The 19,411-nt window shown below is 41.6% G+C and overlaps 1 protein-coding gene and 1 long non-coding RNA gene across 2 annotated transcripts in view; one reads left to right on the top strand and one right to left on the bottom strand.

The window, feature by feature from the left end:
- Positions 1–19,411, bottom strand: part of LOC309372701 — a 243,752-nt gene that overhangs the window by 41,926 nt on the left and 182,415 nt on the right. The window lies entirely within an intron of this gene.
- Positions 1–19,411, top strand: part of TAFA3 (TAFA chemokine like family member 3) — an 88,490-nt gene that overhangs the window by 58,154 nt on the left and 10,925 nt on the right. The window contains exon 4 of the mRNA XM_081916490.1: positions 14,611–14,760. Coding sequence (XP_081772616.1) covers positions 14,611–14,760 — 150 coding nt within the window. The remainder of the gene's footprint in view (positions 1–14,610; positions 14,761–19,411) is intronic.

Genomic DNA, 19,411 nt, shown 5'->3' with positions numbered 1-19,411 from the left:
TTCGATTTCTCCACCTGGAACCCTAACTTTTTATCATTTTTAAAAACTTCCTTAATCTGAGCGTAATGTAACCAGTCTCGCACTTTATCCTTCATTTTCTCCAAACTCTGCAGTTTCCAATTGTCTCCATCTTTTTCTAGAATTTAGGAATACTTTGGCCATTTGGCCTCCATATTGGGTATTTTTCGGGCCTTAGCTTCCAGAGGTGAAAGCCACCTTGGAGTTTTATTTTCCAATAAGTCTTTATATTTTGTCCAGACATTAAACACAGCTTTCCGGACAATATGGTTCTTAAAGGCCTTGTTGATCTTAACTTTATCATACCATAAGTATGCATGCCAACCAAAAGCATTGTTAAAACCTTCCAAATCCAGTACGTCAGTGTCTTCGAGAAGTAGCCAGTCTTTTAGCCAGCAGAAAGCTGCAGCTTCATAATACAATTTTAGGTCTGGCAGGGCAAAGCCCCCTCTTTCTTTCGCGTCTGTTAGTATCTTAAACTTAATTCTGGGCTTTTTGCCCTGCCAGACAAACTTAGAGATGTCTCTCTGCCACTTCCGGAAGCACTCCGTCTTGTCCACAATTTGTAATGTTTGAAACAAAAACAGCATCTTTGGCAATACATTCATCTTAATGGCAGCAATTTGGCCTAACAAAGAAAGTTTTAATCTTGTCCAGCTGTCCAAATCTCTCTTAATTTCAGACCAACATTTTTCATAATTGTCCTTAAATAAGCTCAAATTTTTTGCAGTTATGTTTACCCCTAGGTATTTCACTTTTTTAACCACCGTTAGCTCAGTCTCTCTCTGAAACCGTTCTGACTCTAGCTCTGTCAAGTTTTTCCCCAACACCTTAGTTTTTTGTTTGTTTAACTTAAATCCCGCCACTCGACCAAAATCTTGAATCAATTGTAATACTCTTTTCGTACTAGGTTCTGGCTCCTGCAAGGTCAAAACTAGGTCATCTGCAAAGGCTTTAAGTTCAAAGAAAAGATATTCTTAAGACTCGTATAGATTGTACTGTACTTTGAAAAAACCATAGTTGGCAGATGGGAGGCTCGGTTTCTTTCTTTTTAATCTTGAATTTACTGCTCCTTTTTAAAAGGGAGTATACGATCAAGGCAAGACAGGGGGAAATGAAAACAAATACATATATGTTGCGAAGAGATTCCACAGAGGCAATAGATGGGAACCAGAGTTAGATTCCGCCCCCCCCCCCAAAGGTGGAAGATTTATTGGGACTAAGCCAAATTGTTCTGCTAGTTTGTGTACTCAGATTGTGAGTTTTCTAAAAGAGATGGTGTAGCTTATACTAGTTTACACACAGGTAAGAACCCTTCTCTTCCCTTGGAGGCCTGTCTCTTGCCCAGTGTGGCTTCAATTTGGTGCCAGGTTAAGGCCTGATCAGGGCATTGGGCCAACTGAGAGTCATTAATTGCCACTCAGTTTTTGTGATCTGCTCGCTGTCTTATAGTTCATTGCTGATTATAAGTGGTTTTATTGAGCTTTCATATGTTGAATTATTGCTTTTAAGAAGTGTACCCTTCCTAGATATTGATTGATATAGGGCATTATAAAATTAAATGAATACTGAAAAAACAGTGTGTAGGATCTTTTGGCCTTCAGCACACAAGATTAAATATTATTTATATGATTGCTTTGCCTCGCTCAAGTAAGATGATCCTCCAGCTCATGATCTGCATTTGTGTACATCTTCTCTTTCAATTTGGTTGTTGTTTAGTGCTAACCATATATTGTCATTATGTGCATATTAGCAAACCATGGTCATTAGTTGTCCTTTACACCAAAATCAGAAATCCACTCCAAATCATGGCCGGAAATGGTTATAAATTCACATGTAGAATCTTGTGGATGATGTATAGCCAAGTCATGCTCTGAGTAGACCTATTGATTTCAGTGGATCTACTCTGAGCATGACTAATGTTGGATAGCACACTGTATATCTGGTATCAGCTAATTTCTAGGCAATCTTGTCAATGAAATATAGAGGAAGGAGCCAATGAAGTCAGCACTTTCTCATAATTGATTCCTGATCAGCATGAAAGTAAGCAGTTCGTTAAAGAAGCACTAAGCTTCCTAAGTCTTGCTTAGGTTTGAACAAGTGCATTGACCGCCATCTTTGCCACTTGTCTTGAAGCCTATTTCCTTTGTTTTTGAATTAAATTATCAGTCAATCAGCCCATGACCTCACAACCACCACCTTCCTTGTCACAGGATTTTTTCTTTCTTTTATACTTAGGGAAGAAAACCCTGAATATGGACACAACACCCATTCACCACTTTGCCTATCCATTCAGTTCATTTTCATTTGAGGGAAAAGGAGAGAGGTTAAGTTTTAATCTTGCATACACCCCACTTACTGAACCTGCAAAGACACCACTGTATTCTCTTCCCTCTTATCACATTGAATAAAAATGATTTGGTTTGCATATGGGAGCAACTGCACACACACTTAGCATTATTAAACATAATACATCCTTCAAGTGTGGAAGAAGAAGCAACACACATGAATACAGAGGAAAATGCACAAAGGTCCATGAATTGAGGGGCAGCTTGGAATAAACTAGTGTGGAGATATTTACAGTGGTACCTCGGGTTAAGTACTTAATTCATTCCGGAGGTCCGTTCTTAACCTGAAACTGTTCTTAACCTGAAGTACCACTTTAGCTAATGGGGCCTCCTGCTGCCGCCGTGCCGCCGGAGCACAATTTCTGTTCTCATCCTGAAGCAAAGTTCTTAACCCGAGATACTATTTCTGGGTTAGCGGAGTCTGTAACCTGAAGCGTATGTAACCCGAGGTACCACTGTACTATATAATTATAGAATCATAGAATTGTAGAGTTGGAAAGGACCATGAGTGTCATCACGCCCAACCCTCTGTAATGCAGGAAATGTTTGCCCAACATGGGGCTCAAATCCACTACAGACTGAAACATAGAGCTGCCTTATACCAGTGTTCCATCTAGCTCAGTATTGTCTACTCTGACTGCCAGCAGATCTCCAGGGTTTCAGGTTGGAGACAATTCCTAGCCTTACCTGGAGAAGCGTGTGTGTGTGTGTCAAAACTAGGACCCTTTGTGTATAAAGAAAATGCTTTAGTGCTGATGTTTTAGGGCCCTTCCCAGAAACAGATAATATTAAGCATCAGTTATGTTCAGACTTTCATAGGGAAATGTTTCAAAATACTTGAGAAATACCCAAGTTCCCACCACCATCTTCAGCCTTTGCAATCGTCTTTGCAACATACAAAGAATAGAAATAAAAAGTCAATTATGTAAAATACGTTTTAGGGTTTTGAATCAATAGTCAAATAGTAGATCTTATTCTGCCCCAGCTAAAAACCTTGCAGCCTTTGCTGTCACCTGCTCATCTTGATCTGCCAAGATCTGTGGCGGTGGTTGGGCGACCCGGAATGGACAATAAAAGAGGGGTGATAATCTCATTCTTCAAGTTTTTATAAAGAGTGCAAGCCAGAAGGGCATGTACCACCGATTTGGTACTGCCATCTCCACAGGGATATAAGCGTTTTTCATGTGGAATCTGTTGGAATCGTCCCTCAAGTACAGCCGAGGGCAATACATTCAATCTTGCCTCATTTCATAGAATCCTAGAGTTGGAGAATCATCTAGTCCAGCCCCCTGCAATGCAGGAATATGCAGCTGAACCTACAACCTTGGCATTAGCAAAACCATGCACTAGCCAACTGAGCTATAAGACACATTAAACAGCTCTCTCCACCAGAACAAGGCTATTCTCTACCCTAAGTCACCCTGCCCCATCCCATCCTGCAATTATCCTATTGTCACTGAAAAAAGTCACCTGGTGGATTATCAAGCTGTGACTAAAATGTAAGATGCCGTTTCACAGAAAGGTCTGAAACAGCACCAGAATTAACAGAATGCATCAAGGTGGTTATAACATTGTGATCTTCAGTGAACACCCCTCCATTCACGAGGGGTGCTTTCAGTTAGGGTCACATTTCAAAACTGCATTTTGAATTGTTAGTTAATGAATTAGGCTATTCGCACATGCGGTGCTTTAAATTGGATTTTTCATTTTCCTCCTATTGAAAATGGAAAATGTACATCGAGGAGTTGGTATATATGATTTTAAAATAGCTTCCTACTGCCTTGTTTATACTGTACACTACATTTAGAAGTGACATTTTCTGGGCAAAACAATGCTTGCAGTGATATTTGTGAAAATGCAAATTTTCTAGAATAGTTCCCTGGAACCATTTTTTAAAGAGGAAAGTCAAATTTCGCATTGTGGAACACCTTCTCCTTAACTTATCATCTGTTTCCACTCTTGCCATTTATATACCAGGTGAAAACTATTATTTTAATCTCTGCATTTTGTGGCATCTGTTGTTATTTATTCAATGTATCAGCCAAGTACTAACATACGGAATTTCTAACTGACTTGCAACATTTTAAGAGAGTATAAGCATAACATAAACTATAAAAGAACAATACATTACAATAACCCCACATACCTACTGTAATAAAACAGAAGCAAAAACATCAGTAGAATTTTTTTTTAATAATAATCATAATGTAAACCACAAAATCAGGCTTTTATTAACTTGTACCTGTTGTTGTGCTGTAGTTCCTGCAGCTGGGTTGAAGTTATTATATTTTATGTGAGTCTTATGGCTGTGTTTTGCTAGGTTTTAATGTTGATTTTTTTAATGATGTTTTTGTTTTAAATGAATGCTGTAAGCTACCTCTCAGACTACAGTGTTAACTATAAACATAGGTTAGAGATGTTTAAAATAAATAGCATATATATATATGGAACTTTTAATATAAAGGTGCAATCAGATCTGTGATTCCACATTCTGACGTGGGAGAGTCCTGAATACCTACATCCTTGGTGACTTAAATACATGGTGACAGCAGAAGCTACTAAGGCACCACCTCCAACATCAAATGCTCCTTGCTGCTGTATTAGTAAATAATTAGCATGCTGGAAGAGGAATGGCATCAAATAGTCTAATCCCAGATGCTTATTTAAATTGAGCAGCTGTCAAACTGCAGATTATAGAGGCATGTAGGCTGACTGGAAGAGTTTCCACATCATCAAAACGCCTTTTCCTAGACAAGCTAATGTAATCTGCATTAAAGAGTGACTGCACAGTGCTGCAATCTCAAAAGCGGGGGATGTTTTATGAATCTTTTGTGCTCTCTCACATGACCGGGAATGGCATCCACCTCTTAGTGGTCATGTTCACCTAAACAGGGTGGCATTAAACAAGGTTTTACTCAGAGTAGGGTTGCAATCAAAGTAGCACTTTGCAAGAATGACTTCCACTGAGCAATGGGATTTCCCCCCACTATCCTTCCCTGCAGGCCCCCCTCAATCAAATATGAGTTTCCCCCTGATAACCTGGAGCAGATTTTGGGATGGTACACTCAGGGAGAGGGGGAGGGGAATCCTGCTGTGTGAGTGGGAGTCATTCCTCACATACATTTAATAAGTTGGATACCACCCACTGAAATTAATGAGCATGACTGTCATGGACTGGCTGGACACAGAGGAATGTTAGAAGGCATCAGCTGGGGAACCTCTAAGGAAAGAAGAATGGTGGTGGGATAATGATGAGTGGCCAGAGGGAGGAGAGGGAGAAGCCAGGGATGGGGAGGAGTCAGAAGCTGAAGAGGTAGCAGGGTTTAATGAGCAGGGACCGAGGGAGGCAGAGGGAAGTCTAGAATCTGAAGTTGAAGCAAGAGAGGAGGAAGGCTGATGAAGAAGCCAGGGTGTCTCCACATCCTGCTATGGCAAGCTCCCATTCCCCCTGGTCTCCCAGGACCAAAAGAGGTATGAAACAGGAGGAGCAAAGGCAGACATGACGGTGGAGTCTCAGGTTGATTGGGAAAGACCTGGGAGAGGAGGAGCCTTAGGTAGGTGTGAGAAGGCCTTCAGTCTCTAGAACTGGCTCAGAGGAGCAAGACCTATTGAAGAATAGTTTCTCATTAGATCTGGCACTCCTGAGCAGATCCAGTTTATTCTAATAAAGAGTTAACTTACTTCATGTGATTTATTGCTGACTTGCTCCTAACAAAGACTAAGTTAGATTAACTTCAATGGGTCGAACTTAGTTGAATGTCACCCTTGTAGATCTCTTATGATCTTAGTTGAAGCAGGTATTTAGAAATGATGAACAGCATCAGAAACCCCCCCAAAAATGCATCTGGGGTATTGTAGAGTAATCCTAACCATCGTATCTACCAGCTGGAGGTGGTAAGAGTGGGGTGGAGGAGCCCAATAGCAGAGAGCTGCTCTGCTTCAGTGGGGGACACACATCCATTCAGTAGCACCCACTATGCTTGCAGAAAGCTCTGTGGCCATCGATCTACCACAGCCAGATTATCCACCAATGGTAGCCTATGAAGGCCCAGAAACAGGGTGTTCCAGCAATGGAGAAGGGCAGATTGGATCCACTAGAGCCAAAGTGCCTCTGTTTCCCTGAGAAGGTTTATAGGGGTTCACAGGGATTTAGTGGTAGGGATTATCAGATAGTGGAGACTCAGCTGCCCTACCTTGCCAGTCAGTTGTGCAATAAAGGATGTAAGCCTGCCCCCTTTCTTTACATGCTCCACCCTCCAAAGCAGATTTGGGGTGGGGAGGAGAGGGTATCCTGTTGTGCTCGTGGGCATTATCGCACCGGCTCCTGCTAGCACTGCAAATTAATTGAATACAGCCCTATGCTCCTAATTTCTAACGTGCTAAGTATTCCTAAAAGCTGCTCCTTTCATTAAATGCTTAAATAATTGACCACTTTAAAAGCAGCTTGCTAGGTTTCTTGAAGTGGCATGAGTAGTTAAACCTTCTTGTAGGGCAAAACAGAACAAATGCACCACTCTTTTTTTTTTGTCTCTAATCTTTAATAAAAGATTGTATTGCACTTTAGAGCATTCACTTGATCTTGTTAATTTCAAAGCATTCTTAATGTTCATTTTTAAATGCTTGTCAAAAGTACAGCTTAATTGCTCATGAAATGCCTTTTAAGTGGGTATTATGAAAAGTTTATAAAATGACAATTTTGCTTGAAGAATGAGCAAATTCTTAAAATAAATTGTTAGTTAATTACAAACCTGGATTTATCTGCCCCTCATAATCATTGCTGATAAGATCTGGAGAGAACCAATAGCTTGGCAGCAATGCTGAGTCATAATGGGTTGTATCCAGGGTTTGTTTTTTTTTTCTCTATTATTATTATTATTATTATTATTATTATTATTATTATTATTATTATTATTATTATTTTACACTCATGTAAGGTGGAACACCCCATTTTTGCTCCCCCTCCCCACAGCTGTTACTTAGGATGTGGGGAGCCTTCCAGAACAATGTGGAATATGATATACACAGCAGTAGAAGGCAGGAGAGATTATGACAAACTGGATTCACCATCTTGCATGGGTTTAAGTTTTTTATGCTAGCATAAAACCGTAATTGGAGAGGAAGAACCCCATGAGTCAAGGCTCTGTCTGATTAGCTATTTGCATGGATTGCATTTTTTATTATTATTTCTGAATAACAGTTAACTGTATGATGGAGAAGAGAGGCTGTAGTTTAAAAATAACAAGGACAGGAAAGGGAATTTTGAACCCAGTGAAAGCAAAATAGCTTCCAAGATAGACAGAGAAGCTCTATCCAGGGTAGGAACTCTTCACCATGTTTAAAGGGTGTCAGATAGACTTTGCTTTAAGAGTGTGCATGCAGATCTTAGTAGCTGTCATAGAGCCATGATAACTACCTAACTGGGAATATGCAGCCATCTGTGTGTTTGAGTAGCAGGAGGAAGAAAGCATCCCAGCCAGTGAGTGAAGCATGCAGAATAGACAGCCATTCCCTGAGCACTTATTTTCTGGCTTTGCAATCCTTACCTGTGAAGTAGGTATTTGCTTAAGGCCTAGGATTCTTGGGTCCAAGCTCTCAATATCCAATGATGCTATTAAGGCTCACATTGAAATATCTTTATCCATCTCTTGTTATCCTTAGGATCTTCCTTCATCTCCTTTAGTTACCTTCATCTTCCCTCAATTTACTAAATTGAGATTGCAAGCTCTTCTAGGCAAGGACTCGCCTATTGCTTATGCTACTTTGTAAAGTGCCATGCACAGCGATGGAAGTGCTAAAAATAGCTTGTAAATTATATTCTAGTCAATTAATTAATGAAAGCAACAGACTGCATTGTCTCAAAAGCAGATTGGCTGACAGCCCTCTAGCTAAAACTCATGAACTTGGGGAAGGCGCATTAGACACACAAGGGCTAGATAAATGTTGGACTAGGCAAATCGGCTTACTTCTTTTAACCTCAAACTATTGAGGATGCATCGGGTTGTACCGGTAATATGACCCATTGATGTACTTCCTGAAGAATGCTGTGGAAAAGGAGAATTCTTCCTGAAGAATGCTGTGGGAAATTAACTAGCAGGAAGGACATTTCCAAAAAGTACAAAGTGACTCAGAAAATAGAGGTAGTTTGAGAGAATGAACAGAACTTTTCAGCCAAACTTGTCCGTCATCTGAACAATGGCCCCAAATATTCCAAAGGAGCCTCTGAAGAGCTTTCCCCCAAAGTCTGCAGGGGAATGAGGTGGGGAAATTGGATGCATTTATCTTCTTCCCTGATCAGCCAGTGGGCAGCAGAGAGTGCAGGAAGAAAAGAGGTTGGAAGGTGCACGTAATCACTGCTGATGAGAGGCTGAACAATTGTCTGGCTTTAGCTTTAATACAGAATAGGGCTACCAAGTCTATAAAAGGTATTTCCTTTGTACCTATTGCACAATGGTGCAGAATCTCCTTCATTAACAACTTTGGACAAGATTGCTTTGATGGCATTTGCAATCTCCTTCTTTTAAACCCTTAGGACTGTGTTCTTGATGAGGGGGTGTAACACTTCAGAAGTTTGAGAGTTTACTGAAAGTCCCTCCTGCAGTATTGCACCTTGCACCCCAACATGCTGCTTATTAGATTATATAAGGCTGATAAGCAGCAGCATAGACAGAGTGCCTTACAAGGAAGCATCCAACTGGTACAGTAAACAAACTGATTTGGGGAAGGCCCAGAACTCATTTATTTTGAGGACAAACAGGGGCCTTTTCTGCAAACAGAACTTGCAAACAGAAGGCCTCAGGTTTAATCTCTGACAACTCTAGGTAGCGCTGGAAATGGCCCCTGTCTCAGATTCTGGAGGCCACTGCCCACCAGTGTTGACAATACTGAGCTAGATAGACCAGTTGTCTGACTCAGTGTAATGCAGCTTCCTATGTATTTTTAAATTGTTAGATTGATAGGCTTGGTTGTGGTCTACAACACCAGTGCTTACCTAACCTCCCATCACCGGCATTGATGCAGCTTACTAGAAGGGAAAGGAGCTAGGCAGCAGAGAGGTTGGCACAGTGCACCGCATTGACCTCATTACCTTCTTTCACCCCTCAACACTGGCCATGGTGACTGGGGCTCGGAGTCCAGCAATATCTGGAGGGCCGCAGGTTCTCCATCCCTTAACATAAAGTGTCTCTGGTTTGTTTAAAGAGTCCTACAAGTATTTCAGGAAGCTGTTGGGCTCCATGTCAGCCCCATTAGCTTGCAAGGGTTAAAGAATATCCCATTACAAGTATCAGCCAGCGTTTGAAATCTGCAAGCCCAGGGAAGCCCTTGGCTGAGAGCCAATGAAGGCTCTGCATTACTACCATTTCCATTTAGCTTTATTTATTATTATTTCATGGACGTTTTCTACTAATGAACCATCACTTTCATTTCTGCCCGTCATAATTACACAATTACCTATCCTGGAAGTATTTAGTAATAACATTCCTGACCATAAATTTGACTCACTCTTTTAAATACCGTCATAATTCAGTTTTAATGAAAGCTTGAGTATGCAAAAGAAAATGGGCTTTAGTGGACGTATAGACAGCAAAGCACCATGTTACAGAGTAACCAACCCCATACTCCTTTCTCTGTGGTTAATGAGTTGTAGTGTGTAATTTGAATAAGCAATGACCCCTTGGATTTGTTTAATTATGAACGTTGGGAAAGGCTCTAACTGAATGGGTGCTCCAGGGAATTATATGAAATTGTATGGAAGTCACTAAAAGGCATGGTTTTCCAAAATGGTATGTCTTGTCATTTGAGAGTTTTGTGGTGTGGTGTTGCAAAGAGTGGTGAAACTATGGAGGGAATTGCAACTGATTATTGCACCATGAAGCTGACTGAAAAGACTTGTCATCAATTTAGACTAGGCATGAGAAACAGTTTTGATTTTGTTTGCACTTTTAGGGGGAAATGTGGATTAAATTGTGTGTGTGCATGCATTATTCTGTGCAAAATATGTATAATAGTTAAAACTGCATACAAAAAAGTGTTCATTAGAAGAAAGGAGTGCTAAAATGCGGGTGAATTTTCAAGAGGGTGATTTTTTTTTTTAAAAAAAAGAATCCAAATTGCTGTGGAAATTTGGAGAACTTAATTTAAGATTGGGAAACTGGGAAACTGTCATATTTCTCCATCTCTAATTCTCTAATAGTTGGAGGATTGGAGTTGAGCCATGGGCTGCTCTGTTCACCCTCTCCCTTAACTAATCCCCCCCCCCTTTCTTTCTCATATGAACAATAGTCTTTGGAAATTTAAGGAACTGATTTGAATCACTCATTCTTTGTTTGCTTAGTTCATTTACATAATGTTTGAACATTGGAAGAAAATGTCAAAGGGGATGTAATATTGAGCTCACTGATCCTGTTGTTTAATGTGGATAGTAATCTTCCTGTACTTCTCTTAATTCTCTGTTGTCCATATGATGTTGTCTTCCAAAACACAGCCAGCCCACACTTCCCCTTCACTCAATCTAGATTTTCTCATACTCTCTCACTTTCACAGTATCCCAAGTATAAGAAAGTACACACTGAGGGAGGGAGAAAAGTTGGGAAGGCAGTAATTTGGAAGAAAACATCATATGGACAATAGAGAATCAGTGGAGGTACAGAAAGCTTACTGTTCATGTTAAACAGCAGTATGGATGAGCCCAATGTATCTGTATTTGGGCACCACAGTTCAAGAAGGACACTGACAAACTGGAACGTGTCCAGAGAAGGGCAACCAAAATGGTCAAAGGCCTGGAAATGATGCCTTATGAGGAACGGATAAGGGAGCTGGGCATGTTTAGCCTGGAGAAGAGGAGGTTAAGGGGTGATATGATAGCCATGTTCAAATATATAAAAGGATGTCACATAGAGGAGGGAGAAAGGTTGTTTTCTGCTGCTCCAGAGAAGCGGACACGGAACAATGGTTCCAAGCTACAAGAAAGAAGATTCCACCTAAACATTAGGAAGAACTTCCTGACAGTAAGAGCTGTTCGACAGTGGAATTTGCTGCCAAGGAGTGTGGTGGAGTCTCCTTCTTTGGAGGTCTTTAAGCAGAGGCTTGACAACCATATGTCAGGAGTGCTCTGATTGTGTTTCCTGCTTGGCAGGGGGTTGGACTCGATGGCCCTTGTGGTCTCTTCCAACTCTATGATTCTATGATTCTATGTTTTTTAAATATCCCACCACTGTGGGATCAAATGAGTGGTTTTATGTGCAAAGGCTCATGCCCTAAGCTCTGCCTTGCACTTTGTCTCTTGGGCAAGTTACTTGTCATTTGTGACTAGCCAGGCCTCAACAGCAGCCATTTTGTGGCGGTGCCTGCATCAATTTTTTGAATTTCCAGATATGGCCACAAATTCCAAAAAGATAGCTGCTCCTTTTATGCAAATGACTACTCAAAGGCAGTTACATCTAAGCAATCTCTCTTTCTGAGGCAAGTGAAATACAGTTAAATCCACAGTATTTGCACCTTTACAAAATGTTGGATACCATATTGTGAGAGAAATTACTACTTAAATGGGAACAGATAGCCCTTGAATGATATCTGTATTGTGAGACAGAAAAGTAACAGCTCAAATGAAAGACTCTCTGATGGTAATAAAAGGCAAATCTTTGAGCTGAAGAAAGGGTTCCCAGTTGAGTTTCCAAAGTCAGTCTCAAGGCTGTTTTGTTTGGTATGTTTGTTGACAACTTTAGTGAGAAAAGGAAGAATGTGTCAATGAAATGGCAATTAGATGGAAAGAACAGTCAATTCAGCTGAGAATTGGGAAAGTATACATAATGTATTGGATGATTCATGAACTGCACAGCAAAAATTTAGTAGGGCAAAGTGCAAAATCATGAGCTTCAGAGCATTCTTGGTACCTGCCAGAAATGACGTATTGACCTGAGCCGAGGGTCTTGGGTCAACATGCATGACATCTATGAACCACTGATGTGATGCATTATAAGGAAAATAAATACTTTGCTAGATGTAATACAGGATCCTGTTTGAGTCATCCATCTCAAAAAGGATTTTTAAACAATGGAACATTTCCTGAAGCTGCTAGGTCAAACTACTTGATTTAGCTTCCATTAATCTTTTTTTTAAAAAAACCTTGCACACTGCCTAAATTTTACTTCCAGCTCTGTTAACACAGAAATGGCCTGACGTCTCTTTCGTCTTGTTTCCTACCTACCAAAGAGCCTGTGTCTTTTGCCTAAGGTTGGAGACATGCCTGGGTAACAGCTGGATTTTCTATTCCTGAAGATAAGGTTTCAGCCATTGCATTCCCTTCTTACCATGAGCAGAAGTGGCTGGAAGGGCAGAGCAGCACCATGCAATAGCTTCCTCGCAGAGGGATCAATGCCACTTACCAGGGTGGAGGGGCGGAAGGACAGGGTGGCACTGAGTTCAGGGTGGCATGGACACACCAGTGCATCTGCATTGCCCAGCCTGGCTGTTGTCCTGCCCTACCCTTCCTGCTAAGTGGCACCACAACCCTAAGAGCCACAACCCTCAGCACCACCTTGCTCTGCCAATAGCTGCTACCCAGCAGTCCTAGGTGCAACATACATGGGACCTATGGGAGACTCATTTGAATGTCTACTACATCCTTCCATATCCCACTGGTGGCTGCACTAGCAGAGCCAATCTGGCACTCCCATCTTCCATTGCTCCTGGTAAGAGGCAGTGATGTTGCTACTGGGAGGCTGTTTCTGCAGTGCCACCCTGCCCTGCCAGCTGCTTCTGCCCAGCAACTTAGGTACAACCTGATCAGCGTCTCACAAAGCTTTCCTTGAATGTTTGCTGCCTCCTCCCATAGCCCACTCTGTATCCATGGCTTCACTACCTGCCAGGTTTTTCCTTTCCATTGCTTGCCTATTTTACCATCTAACCTAGGAGTGTTCAGTGTGGTGACTTTCCAGCTGTTGTTGGATTACAACTCCCAACAGGCCTAGCCAGTATGACACAATAGCCAGGAAAGATGCGAACTGAGGTCCGACAGCATATGAAAGGCACTGTGTTGGCTTTCCCTGACTGAGCCTGTTGAAAGGTTTTGGAGAACCTGAAAGTGTGAACACAGTTTTCTGATATGTAGGTTGGTCTAATAAACTGTTGTCTTAAATTTGATTTTGGAATGAGAGGAACAGGAATGTATGACAAGAATGGGATAGCTTTGTTGGTGAGTGAATGGTGTGCACTAGTTCCTCTCATCCAGCCGGACTTCCCTAACTAGTTGGACTCCAACATCTAGAAGTCATTAGAACATAAGAAGAGCCTGCTGGATGAGGCCAACAGCCCACCTAGACAAGCATTCTGTTCTCACAGTGGTCATCCGGATGCCCAAAACAGGATCTGAGTGCAACAGCACTCTTTCACAGTTGCAATTCTCTGGCATTCAGAAACATGCTGCGTGACAGTAAAGGCATAACATAGCCACTATGTCTAGTCACTGCAGGCAGCAACCATTTTAGGCACATCTGATATGTGCACATCTGATATGTACACACGCACATCATGCCAAACATAGAAGTGGCCAAAAAATGTCAACAAAAGGCCACAAAGAGGGGCAGCACAGGGGTGGAAGAGGGTGTTTGCATGCTTTTTTTAGTGGTGTTTCAAATATATGTGGTTCCCCACTTCTAATCTACAAGATGTGACCCATCTGGAATGGGTGTGTACATTTTTGTGGTTTGTAACACATTAGATCCATGCAGCTAGATACAATCTAGAAATTATGTCAAGGGCATCATACAAATGAGCTCTTTCCAATCAAAACCTTTTGCAGAGAGGTCTTTTAATGGGCATGGGTGCCACCTTTAGAATTAATTTTTTTATGCACATCCTAACAAGTTATCTCCCTTGAGTACATTTTACCTTGCCTGGATTTATTATTATTATTATTATTGCAAGTGCCAGCTGTTCTTTCAGAGTCAACAGAGCTCCAGCTGTCCAGTGGCAATCTGTGAATGGTGCGATTAGATTTCTGTACTGCTTCTAACTTGTTGCTGAGAAATGACAACCTTTTCCTTGGATCTTGTATACAGTAGCATCTTTGAACAGACATGACGGGTCCAGCTTGGCATTTTGTACTCTGTGGCCTGATCATTCCTCTAAAATGTATCACCATATGTTCAGCATTGTATGGCCCATTTGCTGCTGCTGTAACACAAACACACAATCCCCTTTGACTGCCACATCCCTGTGTAATTTGCTGTGCCTTTCTTCCTTGCAGTGCACATAGAGCCTGGCACATGCGAAGTCATCGCTGCTCACAGGTGCTGCAATAAGAACAAGATTGAAGAGCGCTCACAAACAGTGAAATGTTCCTGCTTTCCAGGTCAGGTGGCTGGGACAACGCACGCTGCTCCTTCATGTGTAGACGGTAAGTGAGCAGGTCTCTCTGTAAAGTGTGCATTTGCGTTTGGAAATTGCTGTTAAATGGATTAAGAGTTCCACCCCTAGCTCTGGAGCCTTAATTCTAGTTAGGTGTGCCTGCTGGGAGATTTACATTGGATACTTCTGGCTTCGTAGTTTAAGCAAAATCGGCTGTATATTTAGCTGCAATCAGAAATAATCTCCTGCTCTTACCGGGTTCTTTATGAAAGCACAACACACTTTTCAAATGGGTAGAATTTATTATTATCATTTGACAGCTGATGGATGTGCATTTGAGAAACCAGCCCCGACAGCTTGATTCACTTTGAATAAAGACACATTCAAATAAACGTAAATATCTTCAGGATCAAGAAGTTAGTAATTCAGCCATTGTCACCAAGCAAGCCATGTCAATCCAGGTTTGCACAGCTTCAAATCACTTTGTACAGTAGTCAACAATACTGCCTAAGTGGCGCTCCTATTTCTTACCCTGGTTTTGAATTTGTGCCAGCACCAAAACATCTGTGTGGGGTGCAGACACCACTTAGGGGCAGAGTGAGATAGTTAAGGCCAACACAGCAATCATGACCCACTTCAGTGGGAACTTACTTCTGAGTACACATTGTTAGGATTGCAACCTAACAGATCAAAATGGTTGAGGTCATGAGCTGAGCTGCATGTTCTTCAAGTGAACATTTTTGGTGCAGAAAGGGGCACAACAAAAACAACTTATTGATTCCATGTTCCCTTCAAGGAGCTTAATGTGGCATGCATGGTTCTCCCCCTTTCCCTTTTGTCCTCACCACACCCCTGTGTGGTAGGCTAGGCTGAGAGACAGTGACTGGCTTAAGATCACCTAGTGAGCTTCATGGGTGAGTTAGCATTTGAACCCTGGTTTCCCAGGTCCCAGCCTGGGACATTGACCACTACACCGTCTCCAAAGGCTTTTTTCTTTCACGCTGGTTCTCTACTCTTCACATCTGGAGTTGGCTTCTCCCTATTAAAGCTGCATGTTTTTGAACTAGTAACAAAAGTCACAACACCATTGTAAGAGCAGAGACTGAAGGCAGACTGGCAGAACATGGGGAACTATGTATGCTGTCCCAGGGGAACAGAGTCATAGGGCCCATCATTACTGTTTGCTAGGATTTGGAATTCATTCACTCTCAAAAATGTCCCGTTGAAGTAACTCGTTAGTTGTTTCATTTTCACAGTCGGGGTACAGAATTCAGTTTGTCTCATCCAGATCTAAGGCTCTATCCACTGGCTGCACATGGGGACCTTCTTGGAGCGATGTGTTTTCAGGCATATCTTTGCAACCATTCTTTAAACTTCTCAGGATAATTCATTGTTAGGTAATTGATTTGGGATTCAGTACTTGTGAAATTCTAGACTAGTGGACTACCTCTGTTTTTGACTGCGATGGATATTGGCATTGACCAGACATGCTCGAAAACTAGAAAACTGAGACTCCTGCTCTTCCTGGAAAACCGAGACCACCAACACTTTTGCTGCTAAAGGGAAGGAAGTCACATGCGGGACAGAAGTCAACAAGACTGACCTTTCCCATCATTTTTGTCAATAGTACAGTAGGCTATAGACAGCCCTCCCATAGGTCCCATAGATCCTTACTCTTATATCCAAAATGCTTTTTTAAAAAATAAAGGAAATTGGTATATAATTTCAAGTGCTCTTCTTCTTCCCTTCTCCCTGGCAAAACAAGGCCTACATTGCTGGAGAATACAGATCATGGAACTCCAGCATATATGATAGGTAGGGGATGTGGCACAGAAGGAACCACTGGGTGGTATTTCAGAATTCTGTAGCTCCAAATGTTTTTAACACAATTGTGGCTCGGTTAATTGGTTATATGTGGCACTGTTGTCAATTTATTTAGTTTGCATTTCGCCCCTCAACACGAAGGTTCCATACTTATTCTGAAAGATAAATCACTACGACTACTTAGAGATAAATGAGCTGTGGGTTGATTTGCTCAGTTTCAAACTCTGAACCAATATTTAATGCTCTTGTATGAATGTTCCTTAGTTTAATTCTGAAAGGGGCTCACTTTACAGGGCTCTGCTTCCTTTATATTATTTTTTAGTCAGCAACCAGGTAACCAAGGCTGGTTCTAAGGTCTATTGTTGATTTATTTTTATTTTTATTTTACTTAGAAAAGCCTGTTTCTGCAATGTAAGTGCTACCAGCATGAATAAGAACATGCCATCTAATCACCTGTGCAAAGCACTAACCCACCCACCCCCATCTATATTTTATTGAGCTGTGTCATTCTGGATCTATCTGAAGTGGCTGGAAGCCTCTGCTGGTGCATTATTGATCGGCTTGGCAGCTTGGCTGGTGCAAATGGATTTGTACATGATGCCAAGAAACTACTTAAAAAACACAGGATACAATTCCCATGAAAGGCTGCATCCCCAAGCAGCCTCACAAAGGTGCTTCTTATTTTGTGAACAAAGCAGTTTCCCTGAAATTATCCACTGGAATTTCACAGAAATTATCGTGCCCGCATCAGTTGCAGCCCAGACATAAAGTTCTTATGGATGCTCTACATACCTCAGCAATTAAAAGTGCTAAGAAAGCAGAAAAAGATTTCTAATATAATATGGTTCATATCTCCCAGTCACCTCATCCTTCAAACCATTGGTTGAGCTATTACTTCTGGGAATGATCAGAATCATTTTAACTGCTTAGGTGAAAGCTGTCACCAATACAGGTTCTAGGAAGGAAGTAGAAGTCTAGCTTGGGTTAACAATGAACTTCTCCTATGGCCAGCCCCCCCCCCCCCCACCCAAAACCCTGCTCATTTCGTTATAACAATCAAACAATCACCCTATCTTGAAAAAACAGTCTCTAGTGTAACACGACCATGGAAAAGTCAGTTATTAGTACAGTGGTACCTCGGGTTACATACGTTTCAGGTTACAGAAATATTACCTCGGGTTAAGAACTTTGCTTCAGGATGAGAACAGAAATCGTGCTCCGGCGGCGCGGTGGCAGCAGGAGGCCCCATTAGCTAAAGTGGTGCTTCAGGTTAAGAACAGTTTCAGGTTAAGAACAGACCTCCAGAACGAATTAAGTACTTAACCTGAGGTACCACTGTATCTTGTATTGTGGGCCACAGTTAGACTCCACCCCTTGGACTTTGCTCTGCTTTTCAGTTTCAGTTTCAGTTTTGTTCTCTACACTGCCTGCAAAAAAAAGAAGCATATTTGTTTGCCTGCAGTAAGATATAAGTTTGTTTATTTTATGGTTATGATGAGCAGGGGAGAATTGGTTCTCATTGCTGAAAAAGTGAACTTACTGTCCAAAAGCTTTCACAGATGTTTATCAAGCGTTTTTATAAGTTTACAAAAGGAAGCATATTGCGCAGTAAATACAGTATACAACAGAGTTAAGGACTCAGACTCATGGACTTCAACAAGAAATTTAGGCATATTATTCTGAAGCTCCGCTCTCCCTAACGTTGCACTGCAGTATGCTCTTGCTTGATACTAAACCTGGTTTTATTCTTTTCGCATTGCAGTTTTAAAACTTTTTTTAAAACAGTAACAAAAACATGCTCCATACTTGTTTATAGTTTCTTAGTTATAGCACAAACTTTTGCTTGCATTGCATTTTCTGGTGTTCGTTTGGCAGTCATCCTGGTGTTCTTACTAAATTTTCTGTTAACTTGGCCTTTACACAGCCCATTATGTGAATTAACACACTCTGCATAGATGAGTGTGAGAGGAGGTCATTGCCTCTCCCTTCCTGTGGCCTGGCCCTCCCAACCTCCACCAGTGAATATGGGCATAGGGTTGACTGGTGCTATATGTGCCTCCACGGTCCAATAAATGCCCCGCCTAGAAATATGGGTGCCCCACCTAGCTACAGGACCACCTCTTCCTAGAGAAATCTGGAAGTTGTAGCTCTGTGAGATGAATGGGCATCTCAACAGCACCTCAGCACTCTTCACAAACTTGGTTCCCGTGATTTTTTAGGGAAAGCAATGAGTGTTTAAAGTGGCATGATACTGCTTTAAATGTGTTGTACATATGGGGCCTAAATGACATCATTACTCCCTTCCATACTGTCTCAGAATTGCAGAAGGACTATTCACTTGACCTAAAATGTTCCCATTACATAGGAAGCTGTCTTATATTGAGTCAGACCAGTGGTCCATCTAGCACAGTATAGTTGACACTTACTAGATATGGCTGTGCAACATTTCAAAGATGTGTCTTTCTAGCCCTGCCTTGAGACGCCAGATACTGAACTTGGGACCTTCTCTGTGTAAAACAGACCCTTTGTCTCACAGAGCTATGGCTGCTTTCCTCAGTTAGTTAGATCACCTTCCAAATAACCTGGGATAGTGGTTCTACCACATAATTTGTGATGCAAGTAGCTCTGTTGTAAACATTAAAAAAAGAGACAAAAACAATTATTTGGATTATAGAGAGTTCTCTGTCAGGAGAGTCTTCTTTTCACTTTGCTTCAGGGCCCTTTTCAGTTGCTTTATATCAACAGCCGGTTCTTGCAGGGCGGTGCGGGTAGATGGAAGAGGAGTTCCCTTCACTCACCACAGAAGAGAGGTTCTGAATTACCAATGGATCTGGCTCAACAAACTCTGGCTATTGCTGGATTTTTTTTGGGGGGGG

Source organism: Podarcis melisellensis (assembly GCF_964234715.1).
Source record: "Podarcis melisellensis genome assembly, chromosome: 6".
NCBI classification, from domain to species: Eukaryota; Metazoa; Chordata; class Lepidosauria; order Squamata; family Lacertidae; genus Podarcis; species Podarcis melisellensis.
This window is presented reverse-complemented; position numbering and strand designations above follow the sequence as displayed.